A 19,610-nucleotide genomic window follows, 5' to 3' on the forward strand; every position below is an offset into this window, starting at 1 on the left:
ATGAGAAAATATTGACTCTACTTCACCGAAAATGTCAATTCTATAACGCTATATGTTTTCTATACTTTATAACGGTTCACTTAAAGGTATATGACATTTATTCAACGGAATTAGAAAATAATACTGCGGATTCGTAAAATCCATATATATATATATATATATATATAATATGAAATATTCAATATCCGTTTAAAAGCTTTCACACAATAACTACAATATTTATGATAGAAATTTATTAAAGCCGTTATTCACCGTCCAGGTGGAAAATTTAAAAAATTCACCAAAATATAAGGAAATTGTTTTTGTCCATATTTTTAAAATTTTTGTTATAAAAAAAAGGGTCTAAAATATGTTATATATTTATTCAATTAAGGGAGGGCAAAATTAGAATAACTTTCTAATTTTAAATTAGTTAGAAATTCGTTTTGCAATAAATGAGGTAGTAAAAATTTCTACTAATTTTTAGTCATTTTTCATTAAAACTTTAGTAAAAAAAAAAAATTTCTAAATCAATTAGTAATATTTTACTAATTAAATAATTTTACTAATAATAATATAATAACAATAGTAATAATATAGTAACAATAATAATAATACTAATAATAATTTAATAATTTACTAATTAAATAATACAAAATGACAAATATTTACTAATTTTTTTTTAAGTTATTTTTCACTAAAACTTTAGTAAAAAAAAAACATCACTAAATCAAATAGTAAGATTTTAATAATTAAATAATTTTATTTAAATATTAAATAAATAATTTACTAATTGAATAATATTAAAAAAAATACTAGTGAAAATTTCTAGTAATAAGCGAATTATTACAAATTCAAATTTAGAGAGTAAGTTACAAAGAAAAAAAAATTTGCATCACATTTTTTCAGTACGTAACATTTTTAAATGCAAAAAAAAATTTCTAAATAAAAAGTCGCAGATTTTTTTTTTGTTACACAAAAAAAAAAAAAAACAGTCATTTCGTTCGATCCAATTATTATCTCTATCGTGAAAAATCAAATTATTGTAATAATTTTTGAATGAAAATATGAAATGATACAATTTTCAAAACAATATTTCGATAACTATTTTGTTACTGAACGAACTATTGTTTAATATATATATATATATAGAGTGAGACAGACACAACGGGTTTATATAGAATTCATATATATATAGAGAAAATGATAACATCTCGGGATCTAGTTGCCGGATATACTATATGTGATACTATCTACGCATTCCTCGTTGAACCGATAATTGAAAATCAGTGTCCCATACATATCAGTTTACGCAATGTCCACCGAGAGACCCCTCTGCCTAAAATTGACCCTACCCCCCTTTCTCTCTCTCTCTCTCTCTCTCTCTCTCTCCCGCATTTCCCTTTTCCACTGTTCTCCTTTCCCCACCTTCCGACCCTTTAATTCAACGACCGTTACAAGCTACACGAAATTTCCCGGTAACGCATCACAAATCCGTGTCCCGTCACGGATCGTCGATTTCAAACTACTGGGTCTTTTCGGAAATACGTCGACATACCGCGTGAATGATTAAAGTTGATGACGCTTTACGACGCGAGTGATCCGAACATGCACTCTATCGAAAATCCACTTTAATTTCTATCGATTGATAAAAAGATATTTTTATTTTTTATTATTTTTCTCAACAATTTCTTGTGATAAAGAATTTTTCCTTGACTCTTCACAATCAAAAATTTACTAATGGCGCAGTACTGGCGCAGTACTGGCACCCAGTATTGGCGCTAGAGTTGGCGTAACTTTGAGATGATAACATTTTACCAGTATTGGCTACCAGAGTTGGCACCAGTATTGGTAACCACTACTGGTTCAATACTGTCAGTTTTATAATTTATTGTATACGAAAAGAAAGCTTTAACTGTAACAGAGATAAGTTTCACTCCAGGTAATACTTTTTTGGTATACTTAGGAGAAAGTGTCTGAAATTTTTAGTAACTCAACACAAATTAAATATTAATTAAATTAGTCAAGTAACTAATTAATATTTTATTATATATAAAATCGACATTTTTACTTGCGATTGTCTTTAATTTTTTAAATTAAATTTATATTATAAATTTTATTTTAAAAAATATTAATTTTTTATAAACAAATTTATTTATTTTTAATTTGATTGTTTAAATTTTTTTTTGGTTTATTACATATCTGAAAACAAAACGAAAATCTTGCAAAATGTTTTAGACTTGGTCTCAGGAAACTTTTTGTTTAAATAATTTTACCCACAGAAAAGCAAAATAATGTACATTTTAATTTTGAAAAATAAAATTAAGTTGAAAAAAGTTTGATGAACAAAATATTTAAACAAAAAGATTCATTGGGTTCACTCTAGAACTTTTTGTAAATTAGTATTATTCAAAAAGAAAATCTACACGGAAAAAAATTTTCTGGTAATTCTTTAACATCGATTTAGAGATTTTACATGTTCCTAAATCTGTTAATTCTACAGATATTTTCTGTAAGGATTTAACGCATGCGCGAAAGCAATGCAGTGATTCGACTAAGGCTGAGTACGATTGAGTTCGAGAGGTTAAGGCGAATTTAGTATTTTTATTATTATCATAGTGTCGGCAAGAAAGTTTAATTAAAAAGGAAACGTCTTAAGTATATAAACATTATTATAGAAATAAATTATTACAAATTTTTTATTTTAAAATTAACTGTAGTGATTAAGTGAGAAAAGTCGTTTGTTTCAATTTCTCGACATAAGAAAAAGTGGATTTATCATAAGTTTTGAAAACTTGCTACTCATTTTTTTTGTTAGAAAATTATTGAAGGATGAATTTATTTACATAGAAGTTATACTAATTTATACAATAATGTTCCGCGAATTTAATGTATTCGGAGGAGAATATAACCTATAAGAAATACTCTACCAAATATATATTATCCCCATATAGTATACATAATTTGGTCACTCAACAGTTTTTAAGAACTGTAGCTCAAACTTGTAGAATTAACAGATTTTAATGCCAATGATTCAACATATTTCTCTATTTGGAGAAACATCAGTAGATGGCGCAGGAGTTTCTGTAAATTCTACAGAAAATTTTTTTCCGTGTAGGTGATACTTTTTTGGTATACTTAGGAGAAAGTGTCTGAAATTTTTAGTAACTCAACACAAATTAAATATTAATTAAATTAGTCAAGTAACACCTAATTAATATTTTATTATATATAAAATCGAAAACACCAACAATTTTTATTTTTTATTAAGTATAATATATATATTGCAAATTATTATTTAAAAAATCAAAAAATAAATATAAAGATATGTTTATTATAAAACCAAAGTTTTTATTATATATAAAAAGAGTTCAGTAAAAATAAAAATGATTATGAAATAATTATAATGTATATAATTATGCAATTAACTATTTAATTATTTTATTATTCACTTTAATTTATTAATTATTATATCAAATATAAATAAATTAACATTGAATTCAATTCAATTTACATAAAACAAAATTAGTTTACAAATTAACTCCTCACAAATATAATGATTTAATAAATAAGGAATACTAAATTCCTGAAATTAGATAATTATTAAAAATATTATCTAAATTATTTTTAAATTAACATTCAATTTTTGTTTATAATTCACTTTTGGAAAAAAAAACTGAAGAATAACATCCAGAAACAAATTTCAATAATTTTAATGACCATTGAAATATATAAGTTTGTAGGTTTAACTATTTTTTATAATTTCTATTAAGAAAGGTTAATTATATATTTAGTACAGACTGCTCAGCCTCGGCAGACAATACTGAACTAGTACTGCGCCAGTAGTCAACTCCTGGTATAATACTGAAATTTTTGGTTGAGTTGTAATTAGTAATATTTTTATTTAGAAAAATTTGCCTTTTGTATAAAAATTCTGTTAAAGAAAAATTTATTCTCAATTTTTATTAAATCAAAATTAAGTTCCATTGAAATTATTTTTATTAAATAACTTAATAATTATTAAGAAATTCGCCAATCTGGCCCTGACCTGGCTGAAACAGGGAACCCCACCGGGGCCAAAGCAGGCCCTGGTCGGGCCCCGGTTTTCATCGATTTTAATCGGGCTAAAATAGGGTTTTTTTTTGTGGAAGAGTATTAAAAAAATGAAACACTAAGGACAAAATTAAAAAATAGTTGCGCATGTTTAAAATTTGTAACTATACAGTTTATAGTAAGTTAAGTAAGTGCACTGAAAAAAAAATTTATTTGATTCAAATACCGGTGTATTTGGTTATTATCAAATAAATATTTATTTGAGTCAAATATTTCTTATTTGAATCAAATATTTCAGTATTTGAAGCAAATACAATTTATTTGATTCAAATAAGAAATATTTGATTCAAGTAAATATTTATTTAATAATAACCAAATACACCGGTATTTGAATCAAATAAATTTTTTTTTTCAGTGTGTAAAATAAATGAGAAAGGATTTATTAATCTATAAATTTCATTTGAATTCTAAACATTGAAATAAATGTTTAGCACTCGAAGAAATGCTTTTTACATTTTCCAATCGATTTTTGAAAAAAGAAATAGTAGGGGCTTTTTTTCGAATTGCGCACTTCTTTTAGTCAGTAGAGGGAACGGCTGTTGAATTAAAATGCGGTAGTATATATTCTCTTGAGTATGCACATCACGTAAGACCCAAATATGTCGAAGCGAATGTTATAGGATACGAATAAAAAAAAAAAATAAAAATCTAAGTATTCAGACAACGTAGCAACAATTTCCTTATTACAGCAATTGACTGCAATGTAAAATGAATTTCTTCTTTTTTTTCTCTCCCAAAAAGATTTATCTATATCATCTACCTATATTTTTATAACAGACAAGTAATAAAGTCAAATATTTTTTATAAACGATTTTTTTAGTTTTGGAAAATTTTTATATTCACTAAAACTTTAGTGAAAAAAACTAAATATTACTAAATAAAATAGTATATTATTTGTAAAATATTGATATAGGGATATACATGGGGCATTCTATTTTAAAATTATACCCCTAGTAAACAATTGACAATATAAGACATTTTTTAAATAATTATTTCTCCCATTTAATTAAATCAAATTACTTTTGCAATGAGTGGTTTCGAAAGAGAAATTTCTAAACTTTACAATTGTAAAAAAAATTTTTCAAAAAAACATTTAAATAGTATAAAAAATTTAGTTTGAAGGTTAAACTTGTAAATATCTCAAAACACGTTGTCTCCGATTTTGACAAAATCTATGTCAAAAGAAAGCTTAAATATTCTATTTTTTATTTCCGTAAAGTTTTTAATGGACATTTTCGAGAATTTCCAGAAATTAATTAAAATTCTCAGACGTTTCGGAGGTTAAAAAGGATTGAAATTTGTATGAATGGAGAACCATTTCTTTAAGAGCGGATTTTGTTTTTTAAATTTAATTTCCATTAACCTTACATTATTACATCACTTGACATTAGAGAAAAAAAATATTGTAAACAATAAATATATTGATCTTTAGCTATTTGCAATTAAAAATTTTTCAAATTTAAAAAAATTATTAAGATTAAAATTGAAGTTTTAAAATTTATTTATTTAAAAATTTCGTAAAAACAAATGCCGCTGTATTTGAACAGAGGTTCTCTATTCATGCAAATTTCAACCCTTTTTAACCTTTGAAACGTCTGAGAATTTTAATTAATTTCTCGAAATCCTCGAAAATGTCCATTATAAACTTTACGGAAATAAAAAATAGAATATTTAAGCTTTCTTTTGACACAGATTTTGTCAAAATCGGAGACAACATGTTTTGAGATATTTATAAGTTTAACCTTCAAACTAAATTTTTTATGCTAATTAAACGTTTTTTTAAAAAATTTTTTTTACAATAATAAAGTTTAGAAATTTCTCTTTCGAAACCACTCATTGCATAAGTAATTTGATTTAATTAAATGGGAGAAATAATTATTTAAAAAATGTCTTATATTGTCAATTGTTTACTAGGGGTATAATTTTAAAATAGAATGCCCCACATTTCTTTGAATTAAATAAAAAATTTCTTTGAAATGAAGATAATTTTTTTTTAATCAAAGATAACACAGAACATTATAAGGTATTAAATGAAGCTGCAACGCTTATTATTTTAATCCAATTTTCCTTATTTTAATACCAAAATGGATAAAAATAAGCAAAATTAGATTAAAATAATAAGCGTTGCAGCTTATTTTAATGCCTTTTAATTTTCTGTAAATTTGTTTGTAACAAATAAATTTTCTTTGTATCAAAATGAAGAATTTGTCAAAGAAATTGATTTCTTTGAATCAAAGAAATGTATCTAATTTAAAATAGTGAAAAATCTCATCATTGGACTGAGAACAAGTTGAAATGTTCTTTTGTCGATATTTATTAATAACTTGAACTGTACCAATAACCGATTTTTTTTTCTTGTTTCATACTATCCACGAGTCCTATAATCCATCCACCTCATAGAGAGCCCACTGTGGCGAGGATAGAAGAGTAAAAAAGTAGAATGATCCAATAAAAACAATGGAAAAACTTTCTTCTTTCGTTTCTTTACTTCTTCTTTTTTTTTTAGTTTGCTTCGTTTTCGTCCTTTCTATTCGAGCGATAACTTCGTCGAGGGAAAGAAAATTCCTTATCGTATATATATATATATATAGAGGAAAAATCCATTTGAGCATTTTCGTGCCCAGATATATTTAATTATCTTCTATAAAGCCTTCTTGGCCCGAAAGAGTCCGAGAGTGGAATATAGCACAATTGGCGCGCGCGGCTTTGGATAATTTTGAACTAGGGAACTTTAGCACTCGAACTGCGTACGACTGCTGCGAGAACGAAAGTATAACTCTCCTGTCTTATTAAATATAGATTTCACTCGCTATTGGAACTTCCACTTTAGCGAGCTTGCTCGTTACTTTGTGTCGAGTTACTGCGAACAGGACTCAATACTTATACTTGCAGCAGGGCAAGCTACTTTATTTTTTCATAGGAAAAATTCATTAAACGACAATGCACTCGGGCGTGAAAGCTTTTCTGACTTCCCTTTTATTATCTTATATATTCCAATGCTGAAAAGCGAAGGTCGTACATTTATAATTTTTATCTCAATCTATATATATATATATATATATATGTTGATAAAACTTGAAAAACTATTTTTCCAGATGGAAAATTTATTATTTTTTATAAGTGGAAAAAAATTTGGGAAAAATTAAAGAAAATATATTTTATATTAAATTTATATTTATTATAAATATTTATTATAAACATAAATTATATTATTATTAAATTATATAATAAATAAATTAATATAAATATAATAAATATAATTTCAATTATACTTGGAAAAAAATATTTATCTGAAACAGCGAAAGATTTCACTAGAATAGCAAAAGATTTTACTGATACAAGTTAAACTTTTGTTACTATAGTGAAACGTTTCACTGTTCTAGGTAAATATTTTTTTCCGTGTATCTGCAAAAAACGATGTCTTATTTTAAGATTATCCTGATTTTTAAGATATTTTATGGTGTCATAGATTTTGGCCAATTGCAGAACATTTTATATATATTTTTCTAATATATAAAAACAATATAAATTGTTTTTAATAAAACAAGTCGAGATAATTTTAAGACGTTTTTTTTTAATTGTTTTGTGTCTTAAAATAAGACACTCTTTTTTTCACTTATATTTGTATGAATACAAAGGATTGGGAAATATATAATAGTTGAAATAATAGAAAATTACTTTTTTTGCAATTTAATTATTATTTTTATAATTAATAAAATAATTTTTCATCTGTCTCTGATTTGCTAATGACTATTTAATCGATTATTAATGACCTCGCGAAGTTTCTACTTGAGAAAAGAAATTTGGCTGATAATACAGTGTGCTTTTAATACTTAATTGAGTGAGTTTAATTAAGTGAATTTCGTCTCAAGACAATAACTTTATTTAAAAAAAAAAAGAAATTTTTATCCTAACCTGATATTCTTTCTCTAATTACAGCGAAAAAAAAATAATTTTTGACATTTACAACAATCCATTTGGTTGATATTTGTGTAATCAACAATTTTTTTTTAATATTGTGACACAAATTTTAGTTAAAGAAACAAAAATTCTATTGAACTTATTATTATTTGGTTGAAACAATCAAATTAAAACCAAATTAAAACAATTTTTTGGGGTATTTTTTGTTTCAGTAGCAAAAGACAGTTTCTGTCAGACAAAAAGTTTTTATGGAAATTGTATTATAAGTAGTAAAAAATTGTAACAGTCAGACGAAAAATTATTTACTGGTAGGAGTAGTTATATGTAGTTTTCAGACTTTCTTTTAATTGTAATTTTTTTACCAGAAGGTATGTTTTATCAGTAGTAAAAGAAGATTTTAGTCAGACAATGTTTTTAATTATCGTCTTTTTCTTTACAGTAGTAAATGCAAATTTTAGTCAGACAATATTTTAAGTTTTTTTATTTTACTATCAGTGGTAAAAAACAGTTTCTGTCGGAGATTGTAAATAATAAAATAATGTAATAAGTAGTAAAAGACTGTTATAGTCAGACAAAAAGTTATTTCTGATAGAAGTAGTTAAATAAAGTTGTAGTCAGACATATTTTTAATTGTAATTTTTTTTACCAGAAATTATTTTTCACCAGTAGTAAAAGAAAGTTTTAGTTAGACAGTGTTTTTAATTATCGTCTTTTTATTTCCAGTAGCAAACAAAATTTTAGTCAGACAATTTTTTTTACAATTTTTTTTATTTTTCTACCAGTAGTAAAAGACAGTTTGTGTAAGACATGATAAGTATTGAAATAATTTGATAAGTAGTAAAAGACCGCTATAGTTAGACGATAGATTAAAATTCTCGAAATTTAGGTAGAAGTAGTAAACTCCCGTTTTAGTCAGACCAATTGTTTCAAAATTTTGTAATTTTATTACTAGTAGTAAAAATGAATCTAATATTTTGTATTTGATACCGTAGTAGAAAAAGACAGTTTTATTCAGACAATGCTAAAAATTCTCATATACTTTGAAATCAGTAGTAAAAGTCAATTTTAGTCAAACAATAATATAATTTTTTCATAATTAATAAATTTCTGAATGAAGTAATATATTTAATAATACAATTAATAAAAATAATAATATAATAATTTAATAATATAATAGGTATATTATTATATAATATAATTATTATTATTATTATATTATATTATTATGGTTTTTTATTATTATTATTTATTATTAAATTATTCAATTATTAATTTAATTTTAATTTTTCATATGAGTAATTTTTCCATAAAATAAAAAGTGAAATCTAATTTAATCAAATCTTTTTAAAAATGCAGTTGTGTTAAAAAAATAGTTTGATTGTTTACAAATTTTCTCCAGTTTAGTTTCTGAATTCGCTTTTTCGTGGATTCATCATTCATATGTGATTTCTCATAAAAAAATGTCCTTTCATCATATATGCAGAAAAATTAACAAAATCTCGTTTATTGAAGAACAAGTCAAAAAATTCGAAAGTAAAAATAAAAGTTATCTTAAATAAAATAATTATAGAAAATATTCTTATATATAATCAAATTATTTATCAGTACTGAAAATAATTTCCGCTTCTAAATTTAATAGTTTTTAATGTTTTTATATTTTTAAAAAACATTTTAAATCTATTGTATATCAATTAATTGACTTAAGTGGACAAAAATTGGGAAAAAAAAAAATTATCTGTCAGTTTAGTCAGTTTCCATGTCCCAAGTGTAGTTCGAGAAGATTCTTCATCTCGTTTTTTCACTACTCTTTTCTTTTCAAAAGTACAATAAGTCTTTAATAAGAAGAGAAAAGAAATCTCGAAGACTTATTCTCCTGTCTTGCAGACTTTGGGTTATCCGTGGTAATATCATTTGAAGAGGAATGAGAAAGAGAGAGAGAGAGAGAGAGAGAGAGAGAGAGAGAGAGAGAGGGAGAAAGTAGCGGGATATATAGAGGGTATCTCGATTATTTAGTTCCCTTTTCCTCTTATCGCGCCTGTTCTTCTATTTTTTTTTTCGTCTTATTGTTTACGAGACTGAAAGAAATCTTAAACGTTATTGGATTTCCATCGCTTGGCTGCTTCTTTGTGCTGATGGAGTACTACCTCCTTACTGAACACACATTCTTTATTATTTCAATCCACGCGATCTAGAATTTTCTACTGGTAGTCGATACTGCAGGATAAGGGGGTGAAAGAGAGGGGGGGGTGGGGAGTGTTAGAAGAATAACTGCGAGAATATAAGGGGGATGAAGCAGCTTGTTGAAAATTTGCATTTAGTATAGTTTACGAACTCGGAATTTTATTGGAATTCTATTTTCTCGTATAAATTATTATTATTTATATTAACAAGCAAAATATTGCCTTTAAAAAATTTTTAAATTTACTAATAAATTACTAATCAATTTTTACTACACTAGGAAAAGTATTTTTTTTAATTTTAATAATTTTTATTATTTTATTATATTTTAACAAATTTTTCAACTGGAAAATGTTTTCACTAAAGAAATATTGTAAATTTCTTTTTTAGCAATTTGTATACATTTTATTTTTAAAAAAATTACAATTTTCATATACTGAAAAAAAAATTTATTTGCTTCAAATAATAATCGGTTACTTGACTATTAACAAATAAATATTTATTTGAACCAAAATTATTTTTATTTGAACCAATAATTTCTGTTTTTATGAAACAAATACAATTTAATTGACTCAAATAATAATTATTCAATACAAATAAAAATTTATAATTATTGTAAAATATTTGAATTTTTTCATTTTTTTTTCTAAATTTGTTAAATTTACTAATTAATTTCTATTAGTATATGTATTTATTTTTTAAGTTATTTACTTTTGTAATTTTCGCTATAAAATTTGAAAACAATTTTTAAGCTTAAAAGCATGACTGTCAATAAAAATTCAACTATATATAAAAAATGGAAAATGTCAATTTACAGACAAATTGTTTTAAAAAATCGAAATTGCATTTTTAAAGCTCCGACTGGGGGTGTTCAATTTTTTTTTTTTTTTTTTTTTGAAAAAGAAAGAGTGTGAGAGAGAGGGAGTTAAAGTAATGCAGAATTCATACGGAAAAATAGTTTACTTGAAAAAATATATAAAAGCAAACTGAATTCTATTTTTTAAAATAAAATAAATCACTTTTTCGTTTGCATTTTTCAAATAATGGTAGAATATTTCTTTTATGTATAACTTTTTTATTAAAGCGTTAACTTTTTTTTTGGGGGAATTTGAAAGTAAGAAATATATTGTTAAAAAAAAAAGTAAAAAAAAAAGATTTGTGAAAAGTAAGAATAGTTTTTTTTTCTAATTTTCTCTCAGTTATTATCAAATGAAAATTAAAGGTAATGTCTTTGTGTGTATTAAATTAGGTACTAGTAGTTGAATACTTGGTGAACTTTAGTTAATTGCAAAGTCTCGATTTATGGTAGCTATTAGTATGCGTGTGTGTTGAGATAAATTATAGGATTTAGAGAATAATTATTCCGATGCTTGATTGTGTGTATGTATATATATATATATATTCGATTGACTTGTGTCATCGATGGAGCGAGGTCATGAGTGTCCCTGCAGCCACAAATCGATACACACAGCGTGATGTATGAAATGCACTCGGTTTTCAAAAGATCACAACTGAACACGTAAGGGTTATAAAAAAAAATTAAAATCCAATAGTCACATATTGTCGCGTGTCTAACACTGTATACAAAATAGACACTTGTACGTTATCTCGTTTTCAGTCGAAAATGTGCTTTTCAATTATCTTTACACTAAATGCCCAACTTTCATCAATAAAGTTGTTTTTATTTATTTTTTTATATTATTATTTTATTGTATAGTTTTTAAAAAAAAGAGTAGATTTTTAAGAAAAAATTTTGAAAAAAAAATTATATGAAAATTGAACAATATTTTTTCATTTGTAGAAATACATTAATTATTTATAAAAATTGTTTACTGTGAAAGGAATGTTATGAATTTGTGTTGTGAACACCAAATATAGACACTATATTGTCTTAATTTTAATGGGTGAAAATTCGTTTACTAATTTAGTGCAAATTTTCAATAATTTTTAGTAAAATATTACTAATTTATTTAGTGCTATTACAAAAGTTTTTTTTTTACAAAAGTTTTAGTAAAAAATAATTAAAAATTAGTAGAAACTTTAACTTATAGCAAAATAACTACTACTTTCTTTAATAATATTTTATTTACTGAATTTTTTTTTTACTATGGTTTTAGTGAAAAATAATTAGAAATTAGTAGAAACTTTCACGAATTTTTAACAAAATATTACTATTTTATTTAGTATTTTCTTTACTAAATTTTAGTGCAAAAAAAATTGAAAAATAGAATCTTTCACTAATTTGTAATTTTTAGTACAATTTAACTATTTTATTTAGTATTTTTATTACTAAATTTTAGTGCAAAAAAATTGAAATATAGTAGAATTTTTCACTAATTTTTAGAGAAATATTAGGTACTATTTTATTTAGTAACGTTTTTTACTAAAATTTTAGTGAAAAATTATTAGTAGAAAATTTTAGTAATTTTTAGCAAAATATTACTATTTTATTTAGTATTTTTAATTAGTATTTTTTTTGTTAAATTTTAGTGCAAAAAAATGAATAAATATTAGAATCTTTCATTAATTTTTAGCAAAATGTTTAAAAAATGTTCAATATTTTATGTAATATTTTTATTTAGTATTTTCTATACTAAATTTTAGTGCAAAAATAATTAAAAATTAGTAGAAACTTCCAGTAATTTTTAGCAAAATGTTACTATTTTACTAAGTAATTTTTTTTAAGTTTTAGTTATAAAATGTTTAAAAATTAGTAGAAAGTTTCAATAATTTCTAGCAAAATATCACAATTTTATTTAATAATTTTTTTTTACTGTTTAATTTAGTAATTTTTTATTTACTAAAGTTTTTTTTTTTACTAAAATTTTAGTGAAAAATAATTAAAAATTAGTAGGAAATTCTCACTAATTTAATTTTTTAGTAAAATATTACTATTTGATTTAATTTTTTTCAACTTTTTAAATATTTTACTAAAATTTCAATGAAAAATTACTAAAAATTAGTAAAAGCTTTCTTTAATTTCAATTAATTAACAAATTCTCACTAATTTAAATTTGAAGAATAATTTTCAAAAAAAAAAATTACGAAATTAGAGTACATTTTTTTTGCCCCCCAAATTTAATTGAAAAATCAGGTTTAGATAATAAATATTTAATTGTATGGATAACAAGAAAATGATAGCTTAAATTTTGTATAACGACACTTGGTATATCTAATCGTGAGTGCATATAGGAGGGATATTTCTGCTATCAACATTATTATATGAACATGCGTATATTCATAGAGATGTGAACGCTCATAGTACGGTCATGTGTAACGATAATTAATTCATGTCTCTCCTAATTGGGGCTGCAATTTATTTTTGTTCATGACAAATACCGAGAGAATCGTGCTCCGTTCACTATGTAATACCTATATACATATATACATAATCGAATAGATAATTACTTGAAAAGTGATATTTTTACATATATATATAAATATCGATTTCTCTATTCAAAATTAATTATTAATAAAATTTAAACATAAACCACTCAATAAATGTCTTTCCTTTCATATTATATCTGAAAACTATTTACAGAAACAATCAATAAAAGTCAGATTTTAATTATTAAAAATTAATAAAATAAAAAATTAATTACAAAAAAAATTATAACTTTTTTCATAATTAACAATTTAATTTAGTATTTTTTTAATACCTACAATTTTTTGAAAAAATAAGAAAAAAAAAATTGTTTTTTTTCTTCTTAGAGAAATTATTCATGACAGTCAATTTACCATTTTTTTAGCGGGAAAACAAAAACAGTAAAAAAAAATACTTGTGTCACAACTTTAATAATGCATTCTTCAATATATATATATATATATCTGCAGTTTAATAATTAGTTTTCAGTGAAGTTTATAACTCGTAGTTTCTTTAGGAAAATTATGCAAAATACGTTTAAGGCAGAGGGTCTGCCTCTTTGTGACAATTTTTAATTCTTTAAAAACTTAAAACGCTCTCTCAAGTTTCTTACGCAAAATGCATAAGTAATTTTTTGTGTGAACAAATGTAAGGGAGCATGTAATATATTTTTTTCTAATCAACTAAATTCGTCTATTATTCAATTCCAACGTTTAGTTAATACAACGGTTTAAATTACAAAAATCTATTATGATTATTATTATTATTATTATTATTATTATTTATTATTTTTGTTATTATATTTTCTTGTTACTTTATATAATAAAAATAATAAATGTAATTAAAACAAATTTTATTTTTAAAAATTACTTTCTAAATTTTTCTGTTCTCTTTTTTTTTTTTCCTGTAAAATAAACGGAGGATTTAGAAAATCATTAATTACAAATTGGTCAGATTGTGAAAGATGTTTTTGGATAAAATCGAATGTTCGAAATTCCCAAGGGAGCATTCGTGTGAATTGCAATGGGCACAATACACTTTATGGTAGATTCATTTTGAAAAGAAGAACGTATTTTGGGGGACTGGGTGAACGTTTTGTAATTAATTACAGGTTAAGGTGCTTCTTTTATTGACCTTCGTTATATACGCGAGAGGATCGTAAAAATTCACCAAAGTGTGAGTATAACTTCTTCTCTTTTTTTTTTTCTCCATTCTTTTATTTCTTCGTATTTTTTTCTTTCGTTTTGTCTATATATATATATATATAGTCGATTTCGAGTGCAAATGCCGATTATCCATCCAAGTATAAAAGCGTCAGCATTTTGCCAGTGAAAATAATCTCTTTTCAAAGTGCAATTCAGTACAATATTCAATTGAACAGATGATTCATTTTTATATACACAAAGCCTTCGGAAAATTTGTTCCCAATATTTAAATAATTTTTTTTTCTTTCATTCTTCATACTGTATAAAGATGTTTGAACAAAGCATTCGGCAAAAAAAAATGGTTTTCAATTTGCCTTTAAAATATTTCCCATTCATGATTTAAAAAAAAAATCTCTCTATTGTTTTTATATAGTGAATTTGTTTTTCGAATAAACACTTTTTTTAATTGATAGAACTATCTATCTTGAATTATTGCCAAAAAAAAAATTTGAATACAAAATTTTTTAATAATAATAATATCGAGAGTATTTAATTTAGTGAGTTAGAAAATAAACTGTGCGAGAATGAGTTGTTTCTATTCAACTATGTCGTTTCATTCGTTTCCTCACCTCGGTATTCTGAATGTTCATTTGAGTAATAAAGAATAATTTTTCGCGCGGCGACGCTGAATAATTATACGCCAGGCGAGTTTCCGTCGTAAATAAAAAGAAACGTTATCGCGAGCGCTTTAAATCACGACGCTCCACGTTTCTCACTATCCTTCTTTTTTTTCCATTTTTTTTTTTTTTTTTTTATTTTTTTGCTCCTCTTTGTTCTGATTTTTCATCTCCTAATATTGTACATTTAACATTTGTGAATTTCGTTTGTCTCTTTTAGGTATGGCACACGTTCTCGAGATTTGTAATTTGAATTAAAAACGGTAAATCACACAAGTGTGATATGTCTCCAAAGGCAAAATTATACACTGGAAAAAAATTATTTGATATATAATTAAATTAAATATTTTTATTTTTATTTATGAAATTTTAATTCTCTTAATTAAATTATTATCAAGTAAATATTTACCCGACTGTCGGAATTTACAAATTTCTCTTTTATATGAATTTGCTTATATTTCACCAAAATTGTCCCCATTCAAATTAATTGATTATATAATTCTCAAATTGACTAAAAGAATAATTAATACGATTCATTTATTAATTTTTATCACCCAGTGAATTTAAGTGCCGTTCTTTTTTTTATATACATTTGCCCTTTAATATATCATGAAAAATTCATTTTGAAACATCTACTATTTTTCATTAACGATAAAATGTATTTTTGAACGTGCGCGCAATAAATTAACCGAGACACAAATTATAAAGTGGGCAAATATAGTATAATTGTATTTGCAAAAACAAATTAGAGTATATGAGATTCGAAATTTTAGAATTAAACAATTTTTCCACTTGTTTCATTTCTTTTTATCTACTCTCTCTCTCTATAAAAAAAAAAAATATATATATATAGATTCTGGTACAAAATTTTATATATGCTCATGACAATTTTTTATATCAGTGGTTTACGAATGAAACCTACGAAAATGAAGTTAATTACATTTAAAAATTTGATACGTAGAATAAAATTTCACACGTCTCTTGATGATGAGAAAAAAATTTAAATATTCATTAAAATGAATAAAAAATTTGTCAATCCCCCTCGTATATCTTTATTCGTGAAAATTAAAAAGTTCTATAAAAGCATTAAAGATAGAATGAACATGATGAAAAATTACAAAAGATATATATTTTTTTTTTTTGATTTCAGAAAAGTGAATTAAATATTGGAATTATATATTTCTTTTTTGTCCTTGTTACAGGATCCGATATAAAAGCACCGATAGCAATTTTGAATTGTCTATTCGCTCGACAATTGTGCTTCGACGATTCATCATGCAGTGCCATTTTGGAAATAATACCACGTGTCTGCGGTCCAGAATTAGGTGAGTCATTCAATTCACGAATTTTTCATTTATTAAAAATCATTTTTTTATTAAACGTTTTGAAAAAAAAAATTTTTCTTTTATTGAATATTTTGTTTATTCTTTAAAAAAAAATTGTAAATATTGAACTTTTTATAATTAAAAAAATTATTTTGTGAATTACAATTTTCTTTTAAATCTTAGCTTCAAATTTAAAAAGGGAAAAGAAACATGTATTTTTTGTTATACAGGGAAAAAAAAATTCATTTTGATTCAAATACTCAATTACTTGCCTATTATCAAATAAATATTTGAACCAAATAATTTTTGATTTGAATTAAATAAATTGTATTTAAACCAATAATTTCTGTATTCAAAACAAATACCATTGCAAATAATAATTATTTGATTACAAATAAAATTTTATAATAGTCAAGTAATCGATTATTATTTGAATCAAAATAAATTTTTTTTTCAGTATAAGAAAATTATATGTTTGAAATATTTTATTTACATGAGTTTAGCATTTAAATTAAAAAATAGAGAGAAAATGGTGTAAATATTGCATGAAACTTGTGCATTTTACCGTTACATTCGAGCGAAAAGGTGGTGGGGTAGGGGTGAAGGGGGTAACACTTTGAAAATGTTTTTTGGCTTCTTCGAACTCCTGCGGGAAATTCGAACGAAACCACCTGGATTGTCGAATTTCTCGTTACCCCGAAAATCTTACATGGTGTGGTACGTGCTCTCGTTGAAAATCACATGGAATTCTTCGAGTCTCTCATGGGACTCGTATAAACTCATACAAACTCAGTTCATATAAAAAAATTGCTACCACTTCTTTCGTTAAATTATTACCAAAAAGCACAAAATGTAACATACACGAATCTGCGAGAAGAGGTTTTATTCCCCTCCCCACTCTTGTTTTTTTTTTTTTTTTTTTTTTTTTTAAAGAATGCAATTTTTTTTCTCTCTCGACATACAATATTAAACAAGAAACATTTTTTACTTAAAAAATTTATTTGATTCTAATAATTGCTTACTTGACAATTATCTGACCCAGGTGAAAAAATTAACGTTACTAACGTTACTAAGGTTACTGACATTACTAATGTTACTAACGTTAGTACCTATAAAAAAAATTAAGAGTTTCTAAAATATATTTTCACAGAAACTTTGCCACTACTTTCCCATTACCACTTTCACTTCCACTTAAACTTTTTATAATTTTCATTCCCATTTCCACTTATTCTTTTTCTAATTCTCATTCGTACTTCCATTCTCACTTCTACTCTTTCTAATTCTCATTCCCACTTCACTTCCACTTTTTCTAATTTTCATTCCCATTTTCACTTCCACTTTTTCTAATTTTCATTCCCATTCCTATTTCCACTTCCAGGTTTTTATATTCATTGCCACTACCACTTTTTCTAATTCTCATTCACACTTTCACTTCCACTTGTTCCAATTTTCATTCCCATTTCATCTTTTACTTTTTTATTTTCATTACAACTTTTTTATATTTTCACTCCCACTTCCATTTCTAATTTTTTAAATTTTCATTATCACTTTCACTTTTTCTAATTTCCATCCATGGTAATTAAAAAAAGTGAAAATGGTTGTGTAAATGGAAATTAGAAAGAGTTTTAGTCGAAATGGCAACAGCTAATGAAAATTAGAAGTGGAAAAAATGGGAGTAGAAGTGGGAATGAAAATTAGAAAAAGGGAAGTGGGAATAAAAATTAGAAAAAGTGGAAGTGGTAATGAAAATAAAAAAGTGAAAGTGGAAGTGAAAGTGGAAATGAGAATTAGAAAGAGTGGAAGTGGGAATGGAACTGCGAATGAGAATTATAGAAAAAGTGAAAGTGGAAACGGTAATGAAAATAAAAAAGTGGAAGTGATAATAGAAATGAAAATTATAAAAAGTGCGGGTAAGAACATTAAATACTTCCTGGTGGTCGATTTTCGACAAGTTTCTGCAAAAATACAATTTAGAAACATTTTCTTAATTTTTTTATAGGTACTAACGTTAGTAACATTAGTAACGTTAGTAATATTAGTAACGTTAGTAATGTTAATTTTTCTACCTGGGGAATTATCTAATATTTATTTATGTCAAAAAAATATTTATTTGTATTAATTAATTGCTATTTCAAGTAAATATATTTATTTGTATTAAATAAATATTTATTTGTATTAGATAATTATTTATTTGTATTAAATAATTATTTACTTGCATTAAATAATTGTTGTGTCAGGAAAATATTTATTTGAGAATAGTCAAGTTAACAATTATTTGAATCAAATAAATTTTTTTTCAGTCCAATATAAGATTGTATTAAGTCAAACAAAATGTATTCGAATTTTTAGTAAAATATTGTATCAGTAGAAAAATATAGATTTAGTCAGACAAAATGGTATAAATTCTACTACTTCTGATATTCAGTAGTATAATATAGTATTAGTCAGACAATAAACTTTAATTTCCACTGTTTCTGGTGTCAGTAGTATGATATAGTTTCAGTCAGACAATATGGTTGTTAGTTTTTTTTTTCAAATTCAATTATAATAAAAAAGTAGTAAAAAAACAAAATCAGTAGTAAAATACCATTATAGTCAGACGAGTTTATTCTGTATTCTTGAAAATTTTTTATATTAGTAGTATTTTTTATTTCCAATTAAAGACACTTTTTCTCGGTAAAAAAAAAAAACTATTTAATACGCAATTACGAAACTTTTAATAGGGTAAACGTATAATGTATGATACTAGTTTTTTTTAACGTATTATTATATAGTATAGCAACCCAAGGGAAAAATAATGGTCGCTCGTGTATGAATAATGAAAATCGACAATATCGAAGACTAAAGGGAAAGGCACGTGTTGAAAATTGCAAATGCTAGAGAGCTATAAAGAAATTAAGCATGAAAA

General features: G+C 24.4%; 1 protein-coding gene across 4 annotated transcripts in view; it reads left to right on the forward strand.

The window, feature by feature from the left end:
- The window catches only part of LOC127287997 (uncharacterized), a 335,689-nt gene that overhangs the window by 112,708 nt on the left and 203,371 nt on the right, over positions 1 to 19,610 (forward strand). For all 4 annotated transcript variants that reach the window (XM_051315170.1, XM_051315171.1, XM_051315172.1 and 1 more), the window contains exon 2: positions 16,580 to 16,702. In XM_051315170.1, coding sequence (XP_051171127.1) covers positions 16,580 to 16,702 — 123 coding nt within the window. The remainder of the gene's footprint in view (positions 1 to 16,579; positions 16,703 to 19,610) is intronic.

This window comes from Leptopilina boulardi, unplaced genomic scaffold (genome assembly GCF_019393585.1).
Source record: "Leptopilina boulardi isolate dan_hultmark-lab unplaced genomic scaffold, ZJU_Lbou_2.1 LbouV2_38, whole genome shotgun sequence".
NCBI lineage: Eukaryota > Metazoa > Arthropoda > Insecta > Hymenoptera > Figitidae > Leptopilina > Leptopilina boulardi.